The 19283-nt window shown below is 38.3% G+C and overlaps 1 protein-coding gene across 1 annotated transcript; it reads right to left on the bottom strand.

The window, feature by feature from the left end:
* Positions 1 to 7440: 7440 nt before the first annotated feature.
* On the bottom strand, positions 7441 to 18894 carry GEM (GTP binding protein overexpressed in skeletal muscle). The gene is made up of 5 exons (XM_063450320.1): positions 18785 to 18894; positions 16350 to 16682; positions 11133 to 11209; positions 8748 to 8952; positions 7441 to 8011 (listed from the first exon to the last, which is right to left on the bottom strand). Exons 2-5 carry the CDS (start codon positions 16669 to 16671, stop codon positions 7734 to 7736), a joined length of 882 nt encoding a protein of 293 aa, XP_063306390.1. The 5' UTR covers positions 16672 to 16682; positions 18785 to 18894; the 3' UTR covers positions 7441 to 7733.
* Positions 18895 to 19283: the final 389 nt, after the last annotated feature.

The following is a 19283-nucleotide window of genomic DNA, read 5'->3' as shown; positions in this document are numbered from 1 at the left end:
CACATACTTTTCGCTATTGCTCCTTACCTTATGGAGCCGATGGGGGGCATCTCACTGGGGTCTTTCCTGCTCCTCACTGCTCCCGCGCGCGGTTTAGTGATGCCGGGTGCTTCACTTCAGTCGGCGCGAGCGAGGGAGCAGTGAGGAGCAGGAACACTGAGCTCCCTCACGGCCTTCCTCCCCGGCCAGTTAAATGTTAGCAGAGAAGGCACCTGCAATATGGGGAAAGCAGGTGCCTACTCTGCTATAACACTGAGCATGTACTCGCGGCTCGCCGGGCCGCAAGGATGGTCCTTGTGGGCCGCGAGTTTGACATGCTTGCTCTAGTCCATTAAGCAGGTTAAGAACAGGAAATTAGCAGTTCTGATTTCAGTGGCGTCACAAGGGTAGTGCGGGGGGTCGCACCACGGTGTGCATCACGGGGGGGGGCAGGGGGTGGGTGACACCAGGGCCGGCGCGTCCTTTAGGGCACACCGGCTCTGGGGGCGCTGGATACGAGTGGCCTGGCAGGAGGGGCGCGCCCTGCGCTCCCTCCTGCCAGTCACTGTGAGTAGAATGGCCAGGCGACGCGGACCGCGGTACAGGAGCTTCCTGTACCCGGCCAGAGTTACAGGAAGAGCTCTGTCAGTGAGCACTTCCAGTCAGTCCGGCCAGGTACAGGAAACAGAAGCTCCTGTACCGTGGTCCGAGCAGCCCAGCCCCGCTATACAGAGTGACTGGCAGGAGGGAGTGCTGTGCATGATGCACACCCTGGTGTGGTACGTACCCCCTTTGTAATGCCACTGAAACCAGAAATGCAGGGGGGTGGGAGAATGGAGATACCACCAGGGGAGAAGGGGGGAGAGGAGAGATACCACCAGGGGAGGGGGGGGAGATGAAATATACCACGGGGGGGGGGAGATGAAATATGCCACCAGGGGGAGGGGGGGAGATGAGATACACATACCAGGGGAAGGGGGGAGATGAGATATATCACCAGGGGAGAGGGTGGGGAGGGGAGATACCAACAGGGGAGAGGGGGAGAGAGGGGAGATACCGCCAGGGGGAGAGAGGAGATTCAACCAGGGGAGGTGGGGGGAGAGGGGAGTTACCACCAGGGGAGGTGGGGGGTGAGGGGAGTTACCACCAGGGGAAGGAGGGGTGAGAGAGACCACCAGGGGAGGTGGGGGAGAACTCTAAGGGAAAGAGGGACAGGGGAGATCACTAAGGAACAGGGAAATAGGGGAGAGCACTAAGGGACAGGAGGGAGGGAAGTTTACTAAGGGACACACAGACACACAGAGGGGCTCAGGAGGAAGACGCACAGAGGGACCTGGGGTTGGGAAGGGAAAGACACACAGAGGGACCACAAACCCTCTCTTTCACACTACACACTTACACAATGCATCCTTACACATACATAGATACTCACAATGCATCCTTACACACACACACACACACACACACATAAACATACAATGCATCCCTACTCACACACCGAAACATACAGTGAATCCTACACACACGCTTTAACACACCATGCTTCCCTTACACAGTCAGCCTTACACACTATGCATCCATTACAGACACACAATGCATCCCTCACACACACACACACACACACACCCACAATGCAACCCTTGCACACACAATGCATCCTTTATATACAAAAATACACAATGCATCCCTTACGCGCGCACACACACACACACACACACACACAGAAACACAATGCTTCTTACACACACTCAATGCACCCTTTACATACACATAAACACACCTTGCATCCCTTACACATACAAACACAGATTCACACAATCCATCCCTTACTTTCGATCCCTTACACACAAACACACTGTATCCCCTATAAACACAAACTGGTATTACTATACACTACATTCCATACGAACACACACACATTCTCTCTGAAAACCTCACCTTCCCACCTGCTGATCTATTGGTCTCATATGAGATATTAGAATATAAATAATCTTTATTTTATTTTTTTACCTTTTGAGACCCTGAGTCATTACCAGCACATTGCAAAGGAAAGCAATTTGAGTAGCACACTTCTGGCTCTGAAAGGATTTTAAACATATACTTTTTTATCACTCAGTATGCAGGAAACAGCTTAGGTAAATGAGTTACACTATCCTGCTCTGAATTTATAATTTATGGTAATATATGAAATAATTACAATTGTTAGCACAGTAAACTCTAATTTAAAAATTAAGACATGGAGTTACATGCAAGAAAATAATGGGACTGTAAGTGGAAACCTGGGGTAGTCTGGCGGCATGCTTCTACAGACAAACACACACTACAGGGACTTGGGGAAGAATTTCCAGTAAGCACATAGTGCTGAGGTTTGTGAAACAAATTTTCAACAAGCACACATGGTGCTGAGATGAGGTGATCCAGAGATGTGTGTTTAGTCTGTCAGCCATGGTTTAAATATTTTATGGGCATTAAGAAAAATGTAATCATGATTTTTGCTAAATCAGATCAGATCTAATATTGTTTAAGATGTGACAAATGCAGTAAAAATAATTTTATATTGACCAATATATAAAAAAGAAAACCTATTCACTCTTGCATGTTCACTCCCCAGAAACCCAATAAGTGAAATTAATGTAGTTTGTCTTAATTCAAGGGCATACACTAAATAAATTAAGATAATATACATTTGATAAATACATTACATTTGCGGAACAATAGGAATCAGAAGAAAAAAAATAAAGCATTAAACTGTAGGGATTGACCCAAACCCAATCTCCCCATTCTAATGGGAAGGCAATGAGCAAAAAAAAAAATCTTCCTTTATAGGAATTGCCTCCAAAAACGATGCATTACAGATACAGAGGTCATTACATTGGTGAAAAGTTTCACATAGATTTTAACTATTTTTAACTATTATACACTGAATTCAGACACCCTACAGAAGATTAAAAGAGGGAATTCAAAATTCACATCTTGGTGCACACTGAGCATGCCTGAGGTGCTCTCAGACTGGATAGATTTCACAATAGCGACCTAAATTCTGCACATGCCCAGTCATTCATTATCAGTGTTTCAATTTGTGCTGTACTGGAAAAAGGAAGGGTAAATTACAGCACTGTGTGGTATATGTTTATGATGTATGTTTACAATTTATAATATCAATTTGGACATTAATCATAATGTGTGCCATTAGTTCACTCTTTTACACTAGACTTTTTTTTTTATTCTGAAAACTATTATTTGGTGGAGTGCTGTCCTAAGAATCCCAATGGATGAGCCATCATTGGCCTCCGGATTAATGTGGAAGACTGAAAATCACTCCTTGTTTAATGCATATTATGAATTATTATAATAACAACATTTTGCATGAATATCTTATGAACACCAGTTTTTAAACATTTTTTTCAATTTCCTCCTACTCTGTATTCCATTCACTTTATTGTCTTTCTGATCTAATATTTGGCCCATATTGTTACAATATTTCTAGAAATTTTCGGACAATGGTGAAGTTTTGATCATCATCCACATTCTAACATCCTGTGTTTGCATCAAGCCAAGAGAAAACATATCCATTTTATTACCCTGTCATATGTTCATATGTTGTATGTAGGCTGAGGGATATGTAAGGAGCACAGCAAAATGATTTACGTTGTGGCACTTCGAATTCTCCTACATGAGAACTTTCAAGCTTTTGAACTGGATAGCCTTTCGACATTAGAATAGAATGTTAAATCTGCTTCTTGCAAAGCAATTCCTGTTCTGGATCTGTTCATATGTTCTGTAGTTTATTGCTTTTAGTAGTTACAGTGTTATGAGTCTTTGGCCTCGGTTACCCATTTAGTTTTTTGTTTGTTGCTTTTTTTTTTTTATTGTGTTTTTTTTTATAAGCTATTTTTCAGAAGCCTAACCTAAACTGGGGAGTCCCTAGCAATCCACAACTCCCCCCTAGACAACACTAACAATGATTAAAGGAGCACTATAGTGTACATGTATTCCTGACACTATAGTCCTGAAGTGGCCCGGTCTTGCGGCGGCTGGCTCTGCTTCCATGGCTAAGATTATCAATCTTGATGATTTCGGCCAATCCAATGCTTTCCCATAGGAAAGCATTGAAAAGCTATTGTGCATGCTCAGCAAATCACCATGCTGAGCCAATTAGCATCTCCTCATAGAGATGTATTGAATCAATACATCTCTATGGGGAACATTCAGCATCTCAATGCAGAGCTTGGAGTTGCTGAACATGGGTACTGTACACCCAGGAAATGCCTCTAGTGGCTGTCTGAGGAGTGGCCACTAGAGGTGTTCCAAGGCTGTAATGTAATGTCAATAAACTCCAGAACAACTACATTAAGCTGTAGTGGTTCTGGTGACTATAGTGTCCCTTTAAATAATGCTGCTCCTTTATCAAGTCGATCATATGAAACTTTGGACAACAATAACCTTAACACCCCAAAAATGAACTTAGGAAGCATTCATTGTACAACACAAACCAATCCAGATGGTTAGTAAACTGCAACCTCCTCTTGGGCACTAGAGGCTTGTTTTAAAATAGCAAGTGCATAAATGAAAATCTGAATGTGTATAAAAAAAATAAAAATCTGTAAAATACTACAGGAAACATACATTAGATTGTTTGTTTTTATTTTTTTGAAATCCAAATATACAAAGTAAAAAAGAAAAAAGTTTTTAAAGAAGTTAAAAATTAACAAGATTTCATAGATAACTATATAACAATAAATACATATATCATGTACTCTCCAATGACAAGCATTATAGCAAAAAGCATATGTTCCTCTTTTTTTTTCTTTAAATGGGCAGACATATCCAAGCACTAAATATTTATTGTAGACTTCTATATTTCTAAGATCCATGGTTAACTTGTCACTGCTACTTGTATGGGCTGTATTTCCTATGTTGCTCAACAAGCCATTTTATAGGGCCTACTGTTAACCATAACCCTTGTCATTAAAGGGACACTATACGCACCAAAACAACTTTATTTTATTGAAGCAATTTTAGTGTATAGATTATGCCACTGCAGTTTTACTGCTTAATTCTCTGCCATTTAGGAATTAAATCACTTTGGTTTCTTATGCAGCACTAGCCACACCTCCCCTGGATGTGACTCACACAACCTGCATAACATTTTTTTAATTTTCAATCCGCTGTTAATTTGCTTTAGAAATGTTTATCTCCTGCCTTGTAAATTTAGCTGTAGTCACACACAGAAAGGTCCTGCAGGGTCTAGAAGGCTATTAGAAAAGCAGGATAAAATACATTTTAAATTAAACAGACTGCGCAATAAAGTGTAAACATTATATCTCACTTTACAGGAAGTGTTTAGGAAGGCTGTTTAAGTCACATGCAGGGAGGTGTGACTAGAGCCGCAGAAACAAAGTGATTTAACTTCTAATTGGTGGAAAACTAAGCAGTGAGACTGCAGGGGCTGTTGCTCCACCAATTAATTCACTTATTTTCTGTAATGCACCAAAATAATCTGAATTTCCCCCACCTTTCATTCATTTTTTCCATTTCTTGTTGTTTTTTTTTCTGATTATATTACCATTAATAAATTAAATAAGACAATGAGTAATATTTCAAGATGAAACAAAGGTTGTCAATCTCTATGATGGAAGACCATTGACAGTTCCCCAGACAAGATACAGACATGAGACCAAAACATATTTCTTAGTGATGTAATCTAATTTTTCTTTTTTTAATCTGTGCAATTTAAGATATCTTAACCCTAGACATAGGTACATGATACAAATCAACAAAGTTAATCTACTAAGAGACCGTCAGCATCACAGAATGTCTTCGTGATACACTTTTTTAGTAAATGTTCAATCTATCCCGATGCATATGCTTTTTTAATCATCATAGCAACGCTATAAATGCCTAGACATATAGGAGAAAAGACTGCTGAATTCTACATATTCATTGGAAGATAACATCCATCACAGGACCTTTAAATGAGTTACAAAGGAATACACTTAGTATTTAGCAGGTACACGTAACTCATAGGAGTCAATCTATCGTGGTCTGTGGGATTTATATATAAATAGTAGCCCTGAGCAATTATCAACAGTTGAGCAATCAGCAGGAATATTGTAATAATGTCCACGGTGGTTGCACTGTCTTTAGGGTAGCTCATAAATTGTTCTTAACATATAAACCAAATGACTCTCAATTCCTTTAAGTTGCAGAGGCTGATTACCATTGATAAAACCTTTAGCAATTACTTCATTTAGTTTTCAGTATATTTTGATTAATAAAACAATCCAATTTAAAAAAAATCCAAGCTGCCATGTTTAAGATGTTAAAAATAATAGTTACTGATATTGATAGATAAAAACCTCTAAAACCTGTAAATTGGAAACGTTACTCTTATTGGTGAATGGTTACATTTGTAGCTATAAATGCTTTGTAACAATCCAAACTAGAATCGTACCTCTGCAATCGATTAGACAACTTAAAACCATTCAAGTCCCCATTTAATTTCTCGAGTGCCAGAAAGTTAAAATGTGGTTGTTCAGTAGTCAATAAACCAAGATGGTCCATTCTACTATTTCATTCTACAAATTTAGACTTTTCTCACACTTTTCAATTTCTCATATTCTTCTGACAGTAGCAAAGCAATGCACTGGCCATCCCTCACTAAAAAAAAGTTAAACCAATGTAATAAGGCACCTGTGCAATATACATCTATTTTGTCCATGACAATAAACGTAAGGGCAATTTGGGCAGAAACTCTCCATATCATCCATCCTAGACTCCCATATACACTTAGGATACATATCACTAGCTCATGATGCAAGATCACCACAAATTGTTCTACTACAATGGTTAGCAGTAAATCATGTCTGGTTTTTATGATCTTGCATCAAATTCAGGAAAATTCGGGAAATTAAAGTGCTCTAGTAGTATAAGAAAATAATACTTGTTGGTAGTAATTCAATAATGCCAAATATTTTTTCCCCACACACCAATAGTTCTATATAAATATTATTATATAGCAGTGTATTTATTTTTGTAACTCAAAACAGTAGCTTTAGCAACTGGAAGATTTAGAATTTAGATAGCACCTTCTTTCAAAACCTTGGGTAACTTTGAATTCAACACACTGTTCCTTTTTGACTTGCAATACATTCTTTAGAATGAAGACCTTTGATAGCATATTCTACAATTTCCTCCACGAATACATAGGCCTTATAAAAGTTATTCTCTTTTTTTTTGGGGGGGGGGGGGGAGGTGTGTGACTAAATGGCGGTAGTGTTTCCCCCTGTTTTCTTTTGCACCAATATGGCAATAAAACATTGTCTTCCAAGCAAGAAGAAAACATATTGAATTAGAGAGCTACAGTTTGTGTACACATCGGCAAGCACAATGGACACAATACGCTGGTCACCATTTGTTTTATCACAATTTAAGCTTTCAAAGAAAACTGCATTTAATAAACAAACAATTCAATGAAAAACAAGGTAATAAAAAAAAAATTAAAACGTAGTGAAAAATTAGGCACACTGGTGCAAAAGACCAGTAGACTTGTTCATGGGTATAAATATCAATGTCAAATAGGTTTTATGTCCATTTTAACTAACTGTGATGGTAAATCTTCATCATTGTTCTGGAAGACACAAGTAAATTGTAGCATTATCCAATCTAATATAGATTGCTTATTGTCCACAATAATAGCCAAATGATGTCCATCAAAAGAACACATTTTATGGGTTTTTGCAAATCCAGGATATTTATAGTACGGAAAGGTCATGGCAAGACTTGGACTTTAGCTTGAAAGCCATGCTTTTGTTCTTCTTGGCTACAATTTTCCCCCAGAATCTTCTGGCTTTCTTTGGGATGCTTTCTCTTCTTTTCTGGAATGCCTGCCTCTTTTCATTCTTCTCCTTGCTGTCCCTCCTTAAACGTACCTGCCGTACAATTCCCTCAAATAGTTCCTTCACATTGTGTTGGACGGCTGCTGATGTCTCAATGAACTTGCAGTCAAACACCACAGCACATGCTCTCCCTTCTAGAATAAAAAAGTGAAATCTGCATTATTAATGGATCATAAAACCCCCTTAGTGTTCACAATAACAAAACAATAAGTATTGGATCCATAGTATATATAGCGTTTAGGAATATTGGTGAAGGGCATGCTAGTTTGGGCAATTGAACTCTGGTATATTTGATGATATAGGCCATTGGTCCCCAACCCATTCCTCATGGACTGCCAAGAGTCAAGGTCTCGTTAGTATCTCCAGTTGAATAAAAATGGGAAATACATCAATCCTGGACTGTTGGTGGTCCATGAGGACTGGGTTGGGGACCACTGATTTAGCTATTTCAGAAACTTTTGGGCCATTTCAGCTACTCTGTTTAAGACATTTTTAAAATAATAAAATGTTTTTGGATTAAGACATTCTGACTTCTGTAAGCAAAATCTTATAATATATTGCAAAGAAAATATTGCATTTATGCTATTCTAACCCAAAACCTAATGGCCTTGTGATGTAAAACATGTAAAATACTCCCCTCTCCTTGCCCTATTCTTCAGTAGGTAAGGCATAGTTGGAAAAAAAAATTCACCCTATGAAAATATATGAAAATATATGAAAATATAGATAGAAAATGCATTTCTATCGAGCACAAATCAATGCATGTTTTTTTATTTTTTATTCTTATTCAACCATTCACTTGCTGAGGTCTTCTAAAACAATTGGTGTGCTTTTTAGATACAATGTATTTTATACTTGCAGTCTACATACCTGATACAGAGACTTCTCGGCACCGGACCAAGTCACTTTTGTTTCCCACAAGTATGATTGGAATGTCTTCAGTCTGACGTGCCCTTCTGAGCTGAATGCGGAGTTCAGAAGCTTTCTCAAAACTTGCTCTATCGGTGATGGAATAAACTATTAGATAAGCATCCCCGATTTGCATACAGTGGTCACGAATCCAGTTATCCTGATCCTGTTAATAAGAAATAAAATAAAAGGTACATGAGAGAAGTGCATTAAATACGTGTAAGATTCCTAATTTACATTCAATACCACCAGCGTAAGCCACCTCAATTTATCAAATGCTGGATAAGTCATATTGATTTCAAGTGAACATTTTAACAGTTGTTAAAGGATCTATTCATTAAACAAGAGAGGTGTGTTAATGCCAAATCGACTTGTAAACATTTCACAAGTCAATTTAAGTGTCACCTTTGCAGTCCCAAATAAATGTAGCTGAAATCTTGTCATTTTTTTAAATGTAAAATAAGAAGTATTACTTGCATCTCAACTGAGTCTTTCCTTTTATTGCATTTTGGAAGTGGTGTCTCTAAGTTGAATGGCACCATTCAACTTTGAGACATGCATTCGCAAAAAAGAAAGCAAAACAAAAAAAAAAAACTTTTTTCTCTTCGTTGTATATTTGTTGCATTAATCCAAGTAAATGTACAGCCCAGAGTTAGCTCTTCCAATATGGCTAGGATAAGAAAGGCACTCCAAAGTCACTCCAAGCACAATCACAACTTTGCGTAATTGCAAAGATTTGTTGTGTACAGATCCACCCCTACAGTTATTCTCAGCCCTTAGAGTGGCTTAGATCTGCTGTGGAGAAGTGCATGGGTATATCAGTCCATACTGGACTTGAAAATGTTTACATTTATGTCCATACTGGACTTGAAAATGTTTACATTTATAAAACAAGTTAACATCTGATTGAAAATGAAACCTATTTTTTTTTTTAAATGCAGACTGTGTCAATCACAGCCAGTGTAAGTGAGTCTAAGGCTGCACAGACAGAAGCAGAAGTGGTTTAACCCCTAAATGGCTGAAAATTGAGCACTAAGACTAAAGGGGCCTGATCTATACACCAAAACTGGTATTCCTTTAAGCCAGCACTCTACATGTTAGTTACCAGACTGCTGATCTGCTGTCATCTGGATTATACTTAAGGAGGGTTGCACTCCTGAGATGCCTGTACCCATTTAGGATTTTGTAAGTGTTCATTTTTGTGTTAAATAAACCTTTTGGTTTTATGGAAAGCACTACATCCTGGTTTTATCTGAGGATCTTATAACATTTGGCTTTTATTCTATCGAGCAGATCATCATTATTGAGACACTTTTGGACATTTTATAGACATTTTTCATTTTTATTTTGGTTTTAGCAGCTTTTTATGGGAATATTTATGCTGTTTATTTTTTATTTTGTTAGGAACAAAATGTACAATAGATTAAATAAATGGCATCAAAAATCCTGTAACACTCACTGAAAAAAAAACTACACATTTTAGGCTAAACAGCCAAGCTATGACTAAACAAATATTATTAAAGAGACACTGCAGGCACCCAGGCCACTTCACTTGAAGTTGTCTGGGTTCATTGTCCCTGTCCCCTTAACCCTGTAATTGAAAACATTGCTGTTTCAGAGAAACTGCAATGTTTACATTGCAGTTTTAAGTCCACCTCTAGTGGCTGTCTCCAGATATTCTCCAGACAGCCACTAGAGGTGCTTCCTGCTCCCAAATGGAGTTTAACTTGATGAAACGACACTAGACTTAATCACGCTTTGCATGAGTACATTTAACATCTCCAGTTTCCCTATAGGAAAGCATTGATCCAATGTTTTCCAAAAGGGAAGCTTTAATGCGTGCTCAGGGCTCGTCGCGTATGTACTCTAGGTTTCCCCATCTGCGTCATGTCACAGAGGAGGAGACCTAATCAGCACCAAGTAAACAATACACTTCGAGATACAATTACCAATCTAGAAAACATTTGTTGGCTATTTGTTGTGAGTTGTTATCTGGTGACCCTCAGTTTTTATTTGTTTGATTTGTGAATAAACCCTTTATTGCTTAAATATAGACCTGTGTTTAGAAACCCTTTTAAGTAACACATGAAATATTTTTTGCCCTGGAAGGTTTTATTCACAGCTTAAAATATAAAAGCTTTTCTGAACAAACAATCAAGCATGAGAAAGATTTGGATGCATTTTCCTCTGGCTAATTTGGGACCATGAAATAAAAACTGTACTCGGAGCGTGATTAGTTTGGAACAGCGTTTTATTTTGTCTGGCTTGTTTGACCAGTAAAGAACAAAATAATCCTTCGATGTTTTGGAAAATTAAAACTTAAAATAAAAAAGTAAGGAAACATACCTTGTTTTCCCACATATCGATAAGTATTAAAGTTGCACTTTCTCCGTCTACCATCAAAGTTCTTTCATACGTACTTTCTGTAAAAGGAAAAAAAAAAATGTTTTACAATTATGTTTTTGTTTTTCTTAATAGCATACAAAAACAGATCTAATTTTCAGGTGTAAAGCAAAGCAGGTATATTTAGGTTTTTCCATTAAATTACAGGCATGCCATATTTACACACTGTAAATCAAAATTATTTTATGAAACAGAGCATATTTTTAAATGATAAAAAAAAATGTTTATAAATGAAAAAATAAAAGTTGGAGATTTTTTTTATTTCCAATTTGTCCATTTAGGCCTGAAAAAGTAATTTCTAGCGTACATTTCCCACAGTCCCTGGTTTACTGAACAGATACTACTGTGCCATTAGCATTAACAAAATAGGGGGTGGTTTATGTCCGATAGTGGTATCATTTAGCCCCTATACATGGTTTAATTCCCCTGCTAACTGTACCATATCCATCATTGTATATACAATTATATAATGAATTCCCATTCTCCCCCACTCCACTTGCGATTGGGGATTTAATTCTACATTTCCTGGGAGACGTATGATTTTCCATCTACCCCAAGACCGCATATTAGAGCATATTTTACACATGTTCTAAAGATTATTCATTCGCATGGAATAAAGCAGCGGCCCTAATGTGGATCATGATAAACTCCAACTTTGTTTGGTAATGGAAAATATTTCTTCACAAAGCAGCAACAACTGTTAACCCTATTTATTCCCGAGGAGGAGGTTTTGGTGTAAGTTTCCATTGCTCTTATTTTTTTAGTCCTTCGTTGTCAGATTTCCAGCAATGCTTTCTCTCTATGCACTAAAATGCATTAAGATAGATGGTAGATATGATGACAGACGGAGAGTGACAGATGGAACGAGAGAAAGACGGACAGATACCTTTTAGACAAATATATTTTGTATTTAATTGTTCATCCCCCACCCCCCACCCCCCCCGCACCCAAAAAAAAGATGAAATATTTGTCTTTTCAAAAATAATGGCATTTTACTGGAGTGTTATACAATGATCAGCCATGACATTAAAACCACCTGCCCAATATCATGTAGGTGCCCCTCGTGCTGCCAAAACAGCTCTAATGCGTCTGAAAGTATCCCATGGTATCTGGAACCAAGACATTAGCAGAAGATCCTTTAAGTCCTGCAGGTTGCACTACATCCCACAGATGCTCAATTGGAGATCTGGGGAATTTTGAGGCCAAGACAACACCTTGAACTCTTTCTCATGTTCATCAATCCATTCCTGAACAATTCTTGCAGTGTAGCAGGGTGCATTATCCTGCTAAAAGAGGCCACAGCCATCATGGAACATCACTCCCATGAAGGGGCTATACGTGGTCTGCAACAATCTCTAGGTAGGAGGTACTTGTCAAAGTAACATCCACATGAATGCCAGGACCCAATGTTTCTCAGCATAACATTGCCCAGAGCAAAACACTGCTGGGAAACCCTTGGGTCTTGGCATTCATGTAGATGTTTATTTGACAAGTACCTCCATAAACTGGCCTGCTTTCTTCCCATATTGCATCCTGCTGACATTTCTTATTATGCATATGCACCCAGACTTTAACCTGATCTAAAGGAAAATGTGATTCATCAACCCCTATACCCCACTACAGCACCTATACCCCACTACAGCCCCTATACCCCACTACAGCCTCTATTTCTTAATTACAGCCCAAGTCTCCCCACCGCAGTGCCTATTCCCCCATTAAAAATCCTATTTCCATACTACAGCCCCTAACCCCCAACTACAGCAGCTATTTCCCCATTACAGCCTCTATCCCACATTACAGCCCCTAACCTACATTACAAACTTTAACCACCCAACCCCAACACTAGAGTCTCTGTCCTTCAATTACAACCTCTATCCCTCCCACTACAACCTCTATTCCCCATTACAGCACCTATCAACCCACACTACACACAACAGCAAATATCCCCCACTAAAGCTCTATCCCCCACATTGCAAGCCTTTCTGTAACACAAGTATGTGTGTGTATGTGGGAAGGGCTTTTGGGTGTAGCCTGCAAGTTGGCAGGCAAAAGGTGACCCCATGATGTCATATTGCCCAGGGGCCTCATGAGTTTTCAGTCCATCCCTGGACATGGGTCATCATGGACACTTTGACTGGTCTGCCTCTACACAGCCGTAACATGCACTGTGTGTTCTGACATCTTTCTATTATGGCCAACATTCCGTTTTTCAGCAATTTGAGCTAAAGTAGCTCCTCTGTGAGATTGGACCTCACAGGCTAGTCTTCACTGCCCACGTGCCTCAATGAGCCTTGGGTGCCCATGACCCTGATGCCAGTTCATTGGTTGTCCTTCCTTGCACCATGTTTGGTAGGTACTAACCACTGCATTCCGGGAACACCCCAAAAGACTTGCCATTTTGGAGATGCTCTGTCCTAGCAATCAATCTATCATTATTTTGCCCTTGCCAAAGGCACTCAGATCTTTTCACTTGCACATTTTTCCTACTTCCAACACATGAAATTCAAGAACTGACTGTTCACTTGCTCCCTGACATTGTAACAATATAATCAATGTTATTGACTTCACCAGTCAGTGGTTTTAATGTCATGGCTGATCATTGTACAGGTCTGGATTTACATTTCAGGTGCCAGTGGGCACAGAACTTTCAGCCATCTCTTGCCCCTGGCAACAAATATGTAAAAAGTTGTGGGCAGAATGTGAAAGCTGGGTACAGTATGTGACTGCAGTGCTTAGTGTGTACGTACTGCTTGTAGGGTGCTAATCCTGTCTCTAGCTAAGTAATAAAGAAAAAGCAAAATTAAGATACGGACAAAAAAAAAGTTATTTTTCTACAGTCCCTTGCAGACAGCCCTGGCATAGTGACACCAGTAGCCAGCTTCCAGAACTGTGTATCAATTGGAAGTATAATTTAGGTGTTGATTTTACATGATGTTGGATGACAAATATATGTTACAATGCAGGGCCCAGGTGGGAACATTTATGAACAAAGAAGTAGCGATATTGAAGTGCACCAAATATATGGTCATTCATACTTTTTGAACCCTTTGGTTAAGTGGTTAAAGGTATAGAAACTTTAAAACAAAGCTAGCTACTCTATGCCTAAGGGTTTTCTCACTAAATAGTGAATGTATGAATAGTTGATTTTTTACTTGCTAAATTTAGGTCATAATAGTTTGGCTCAGATATTTTTCCATTTTAGCTATTTTGGATGACTGTTTGGTGGTCTATTTAGTGACGGCATTCCCAGCATCACAGACAGCTGTGTGGTTGCTTCAGACAAAGCAATGCAGCAAGATTTTAAGGACAATTAGTGAAAATGTTGCCAGGAGTTGAACTGAACATTGGCCATTTTGTATTCCTAACCCTATAGTGTTCCTTCCCGTTGATTGGTCAGAGATGAAAGACATTTATTGACTTTTATTTGTTACACAAAAATACAGGCTGTAAAATGATCAACACACATTGTAATTCATTTGTTGGCAATCAGCATTTTTATGTAAAAACAAAAACAAAAAAAACAAGCAGCAATGGAATTTCGTTGTATTTTTTTTTAAATTATAGTGCTTTCCTTTAAAATTATGTTTAATAGAAAGCCAGTAGGGTGCATTGCAGGAAGAAACTAGAAGAAAGTGAACGGGATTCACCAGCAAACACACAAGTGATGGCAATGCAAATATTTACAAACTGATATGTCTTCCAGCTAGGTGATTAAGAAGGAAAATCCTACGTTTGCTGATGTAGAATAAATGGACCTTAACAGGTATGGACAAGTAGATCTGCTTAGAGTGACCCTTGAAGAAGTTGGACAGTGTATTGGGCTACTGGAAAGATAATTTTATTGGTTTAAAAAATGGAATATGCAAAATATATAAATATATACGACTGATATATATATATCACGACTTCTCCTGAAGTACATGTAAATATATACATGCTTTATGCCAAAAACACACAGATGACATCTTTGGTCATAATTAGAAAGCTCTGAACAATGAAATGATAACTTCAAGTAAAACGTATTGCTTTTATCATCTCCATTGGCAGTGCCATCTTCCCACTGAAGCTACTGGCACTCCTATTTGCCAGGAGTTACGTCACTGCCTGTGTTACTGTCATATTCTCAGTATGTGATTGTGAAAGATTCAACAGGACCCAATATAAGTGACAGCCCCTCGCTCGTGCTTGCAAACTCCCAATATACAGCTGTTTCCTATCACTACAGCATGCATTGAGCAATGGGTAATGTAAATGTGAATATTTACATCCTGGACGAGTCCCCCTTTCTCCAACTCCCCTTAGTGGTCTGCACTTTGGGGTAGCTCAAGGGGGTTCTCCAGCACAGCAGCCAGCCTAGCTTGCATTCAGAACTGACAGTCATCAGTGATACTTGTATCACAGATATTCCACCCACATGCTTGTCTCACCGTCATGCATACTATCACAATGACATACCTCCAAAGGGGCAACACTACATCCTCTACTCCTTTCAAAGTCAATGCTGATATCTACAAATCTGGAACTGATTCTTACACAAGAAGATAAACTGATATGGGAGCATTGACATTAGTTAACACTTTTTTTTTTTTTTTTTACAAATTGGACAAAAGTGGTAAGCGAAGTGCCTCATGGTTGTGTCCTGGGTCCACTTCTCTTCCATCTAAATAATTTGAATGACCTTGAAAGTAATTTGTCGATGTTTGCAGATTATACAAAATTAGGTTAGAAAAGACGTGATGTAACTTCTCTACAGAGGGATTTGGATAAATTGGGGGATGGGGCAGGCAAGTGGCAGATGAGATTCAATACAAATAAATGCAAAGTCATGCATTTTGGAATAAGGAACCCACAAGCCACTTACACATTAAATGGGGTAGAGTTAGGGATAACATTAAATGAAAGGGACTATTTGTAATTGGAAATAATACTAAAACTGGGTATTCTGTTTGAAAATGCACATCATTCTTTTTATGTATGTATTGCTTGTTTGGGGTGGGGGTTGTTTACTAAATATATTATTTATTTGTTCTGCATTATTAATTTGCAAATTGGTTGTCTACTCACCATTGCTAACTATGTATATATATTTTTAAAAAGCACAAAAATGTACAGTGATAATGATATATAAGGATCCACCAGCGATAGGTATTCTATACGTACCTCTTAACATTTCACAGTCACTGTCCAAAGAATCTGGGACTCCAGCAAATATACTCGCCAGGGTAGACTTTCCGACACTATGTTCCCCTATTAGTACAACGCGGTAATATGTATTCCCATTTTCGGAGGAAATTACAGAGTCTGAAGAGTCCGATGACCAGCTGCGCCGGTAATACTCCTCTGGGTTGATGGTGTATTTGCGGTTGTGCTGTGCATGTGAGTTCTTTTGTACACAGTACTGCCTTCCATCGGCGGGAATACTCCAACGTTGCTGTGTTTGCACTGTGGTGCTGCTTCGTCTCATTGTCACATTTAAAGTCATGGTGTTCCAACCTATAGAAACGTTAAAACACATTATTGGTGCAGTACATAAATAAATAAATAATTGATTTCAGCATGTTGTACAATTTTGTTTTTGAAAAGCAATTAGGTCCATACTACTAAAGTGTACTAAGAGTTCATCTGCTTACAGGAATAAACAAGGTGATTCACATTGGCTAAATAACAACACAAATCCAAATTACTTAATATAGCAAAGTAGTCATAAAGGACATATTAATGTGAATAGTTCCATAAATTCCTACTTGACGCTAAAGATACCAGTTATATTATCTGTGTGTACTCAATGCATAAATACGCATGTTTGGAAAATGTCTTGGTAAGAGTGTTAACAGAGATGTTATATTATGGCAGAAAATCCCTAAAAGTAACCTAACATCCCATCCCACATCACCTGTCACCCGTAATATTCCTCAGTCTTCCTTATCGTTCCATTCAAAACATTGTTTCAATATGTAAATTACTCATCTAATTTCACAAATTCTTTCCCTGGGTGTCTTTAAACTTAATTTCAAAATAACCCAGCTAATAAAACTATCCAATTCAGAAAATGCAGAAAATGAACTTTTTTTCCAACCAAGAGACTTTGGTCAACATCCTGTTAGCTGATTATCATCACACTGTAACTCACTGCTATAAAAACAAAAAACTAAAGATTGACCAGCCAATAATAAAGTGTGTTTTGAAATATTAATAACCTTTTTTTCAATGTGTCTTAAACAGCGCTATTTAGATTTGAGTGCACACCAATGAGCTCGTACCTGGAGGGTGAAAGATTATCTTGCTATTTATTAAATCACATTAGAGAAGTTGCAATTTTTTCACCAATCTATATTTGTCTTGTGTTTTCCAATGAGCTGAACACTAGGGATGTCTAATGAAGCATCTTTGGTTTGCCACAAGAGGCTCCACACGGTAAATTAAAAGCTCATAAATCCCAAGTGTTTACATCAACATATCATTGTAGCCAGGCAGGTTAGTCCTCATTGTCTAAACATGGCTTGCCCCAGCATCTGGGATGTGTAATTCTCTCCTCACCAGGGTTTAGCATTACCTACTTATTTTACCATGTTTAGTAAGGTTACCCGAATGGCTTCATACCAACAAGGGCAACTAGAATAGTCAGCTTGGCCATGTTCAGAGAGGCTAAGGATCGAAACAAAGGCTGCGAATGTCTTTTAATAAAGGGTAGCCAGAATGAAGCCATTATAAGACTACAATTCCCATGATGCTGTACCAGCCTTGAATCTGTCAAAGCATCATGGTTCAACAAGAACCTGTGAGGGGGATGGAGGGGTACCATTAGGCTGTCCCTGTATTAAACACTGCATATGTAAGTTAAGCAATTCTGGGACTAAGTTCTAAAAGTTCAGCAATCACCATGGAGACCAACCCAATACTCATGCTGTTTCCTCTACTTGCAGAAAAGTACCCCAACATTCATGTTAAAACGTAATTTAACCCCTTAAGGACACATGACAGGTGTGACATGTCACGATTCCCTTTTATTACAGAAGTTTGGTCGTTAAGGGGTTAATTAACCATGTAACTATTGAAAAGTGGATAATGTAATTCTCACATGCAGAAGTATACTCATACATAATGTGCAGAATTCACAATAAATCTTTAGAATCATTAACAGCAAAATGCCTAGTCTGCTATTCACTTTAATTTTACATTAAATATTCACGATTGCATTAATCCTTTCAGTGCCACATTCCCTTTTTCATTGAACTCTTCAACGACAAGCAAATCCATTTTCCAATTTGCATTAACACCATAAACGCAATCAGATAAGCTCTGGAAACTACAACTACGTGATAAATATTCTGCAGATCAACGCGCATCACTCTAACATACTTCATTTTAAAATACACTATGTGATTTATTCACTAAACAGTGGCTTTGTAAATTAAAAACAGAATTGCAAAATATAGACCAAAACAGCCATGCTGAAAAAAAGTTAATTTAAAGATTTTTTTTTTTTCAATGCAAATATTTTCAATTCATCACCATTTGCTGTTTAATGATAAAAAACATTACATTTTTTTTTTTTTATTAATGAATTTACATCAGAAAGACTTTGGCGCACTTACCTTTCTTAAGGTTTGCTTAGCAGAAAATAAAAAAAAAGAAGATTTAACTAGTCTCCAAAGTCAGACTAAGTCTCTGCAAAGTATATTGGTTTGATGCAGAATGGAATAGTTGGATCCAAGTCCTCTCTGGCTGTGCTGTGCTTTCTCAGCTCCCCTGGTTTATATTAAGCACGATGGCTCAGAGACAGGGCTTTTCCGTGACGTCATCTGTCATTTGAAAATTCTAACCAGCCCACAATGGAGTGAAAGAAGCAATAGAGAGAAGGAGCACTAACACTAACACTTATCCGCAATCACTGCACGTTTATCTTTCTACAGTTTCCAGTAAATTAATCCTGTAAAGTTTTTTTTTTTTTTTTTTTTCAAAATCATAAAAAAAGAAAAGTAGAATGGAAAAACTGAATTCACCGACGTCCCGAAGCAATATTTCCACGTGTTTCGGGATTTTAGTATTCCCAATCGTAAATAAGAGCTGTGTTTATCATTGAAAAAAAAAGAT

The sequence above is a fragment of the Pelobates fuscus genome, chromosome 4, assembly GCF_036172605.1.
Source record: "Pelobates fuscus isolate aPelFus1 chromosome 4, aPelFus1.pri, whole genome shotgun sequence".
NCBI lineage: Eukaryota > Metazoa > Chordata > Amphibia > Anura > Pelobatidae > Pelobates > Pelobates fuscus.
Note: the sequence above shows the minus strand (reverse complement) of the source record. Positions and strands in the feature narration are given on the sequence as shown.

Excerpts from the sequence above, each read along its gene's own strand:
- GEM (XM_063450320.1), bottom strand. The coding sequence starts at position 16,671 with ATGACTTTAAATGTGACAATGAGACGAAGCAGCACCACAGTGCAAACA. Across the intron at positions 11,210-16,349 it reads TGACTGTGAAATGTTAAGAG|AAAGTACGTATGAAAGAACT; the intron begins GTACGTATAGAA and ends TTCCTTTTACAG. Across the intron at positions 8,953-11,132 it reads TCGATATGTGGGAAAACAAG|GATCAGGATAACTGGATTCG; the intron begins GTATGTTTCCTT and ends TCTTATTAACAG.